Here is a 476-nt window from a genome sequence, read left to right on the forward strand (position 1 = left end):
GCAATAATAATAACAATAATAATAATAGAAATAATGATGATGATGAAATGAATAAGATGACAAATAATTGCTAATATTAATCATAATAATAAATGAACTGCCCACCTCATTAACATAAACTTGATCACTCAGCTCCACAGGCTTCCCGCCAACCAGCCACGTGACTTCCGGTGGTGGGATTCCCTGGGGTGGTCTGCATCTCAATGTGACGTCACTTCCGAGATGGACGTCCGTGCTCTGTGGATGCTCAAGGAATGTTTCGTCCAATTCTGTTGAGGAATGAACGAATGAATTAAGGAATGAATGCATGAATGCATAGATGAATGAAAGAGCAAATGAATGGGTGACATCAACACGATATTAACACTTGAAAATTAGTTGGCTAACAAACATGCAGGAAGACTTGAAGAGGTATCATAGATTATCTAATCAGTTACTACGATTCAACGCTCACCTGATTGAGCGAGCTCACATCA

At 39.1% G+C, this 476-nt stretch overlaps 1 protein-coding gene across 1 annotated transcript in view; it reads right to left on the reverse strand.

The window, feature by feature from the left end:
• HELRODRAFT_139671 (hypothetical protein) overlaps window positions 1–267 on the reverse strand; it is a gene marked incomplete at both ends in the record, with an annotated part of 16,141 nt that extends 15,874 nt beyond the window's left edge. The window contains one exon of the mRNA XM_009012308.1: window positions 106–267. Within this exon, the coding sequence (XP_009010556.1) occupies window positions 106–267 (162 nt within the window). The remainder of the gene's footprint in view (window positions 1–105) is intronic.
• Window positions 268–476: the final 209 nt, after the last annotated feature.

The sequence above is a fragment of the Helobdella robusta genome, assembly GCF_000326865.2.
Source record: "Helobdella robusta unplaced genomic scaffold HELROscaffold_103, whole genome shotgun sequence".
Lineage (NCBI taxonomy): Eukaryota > Metazoa > Annelida > Clitellata > Rhynchobdellida > Glossiphoniidae > Helobdella > Helobdella robusta.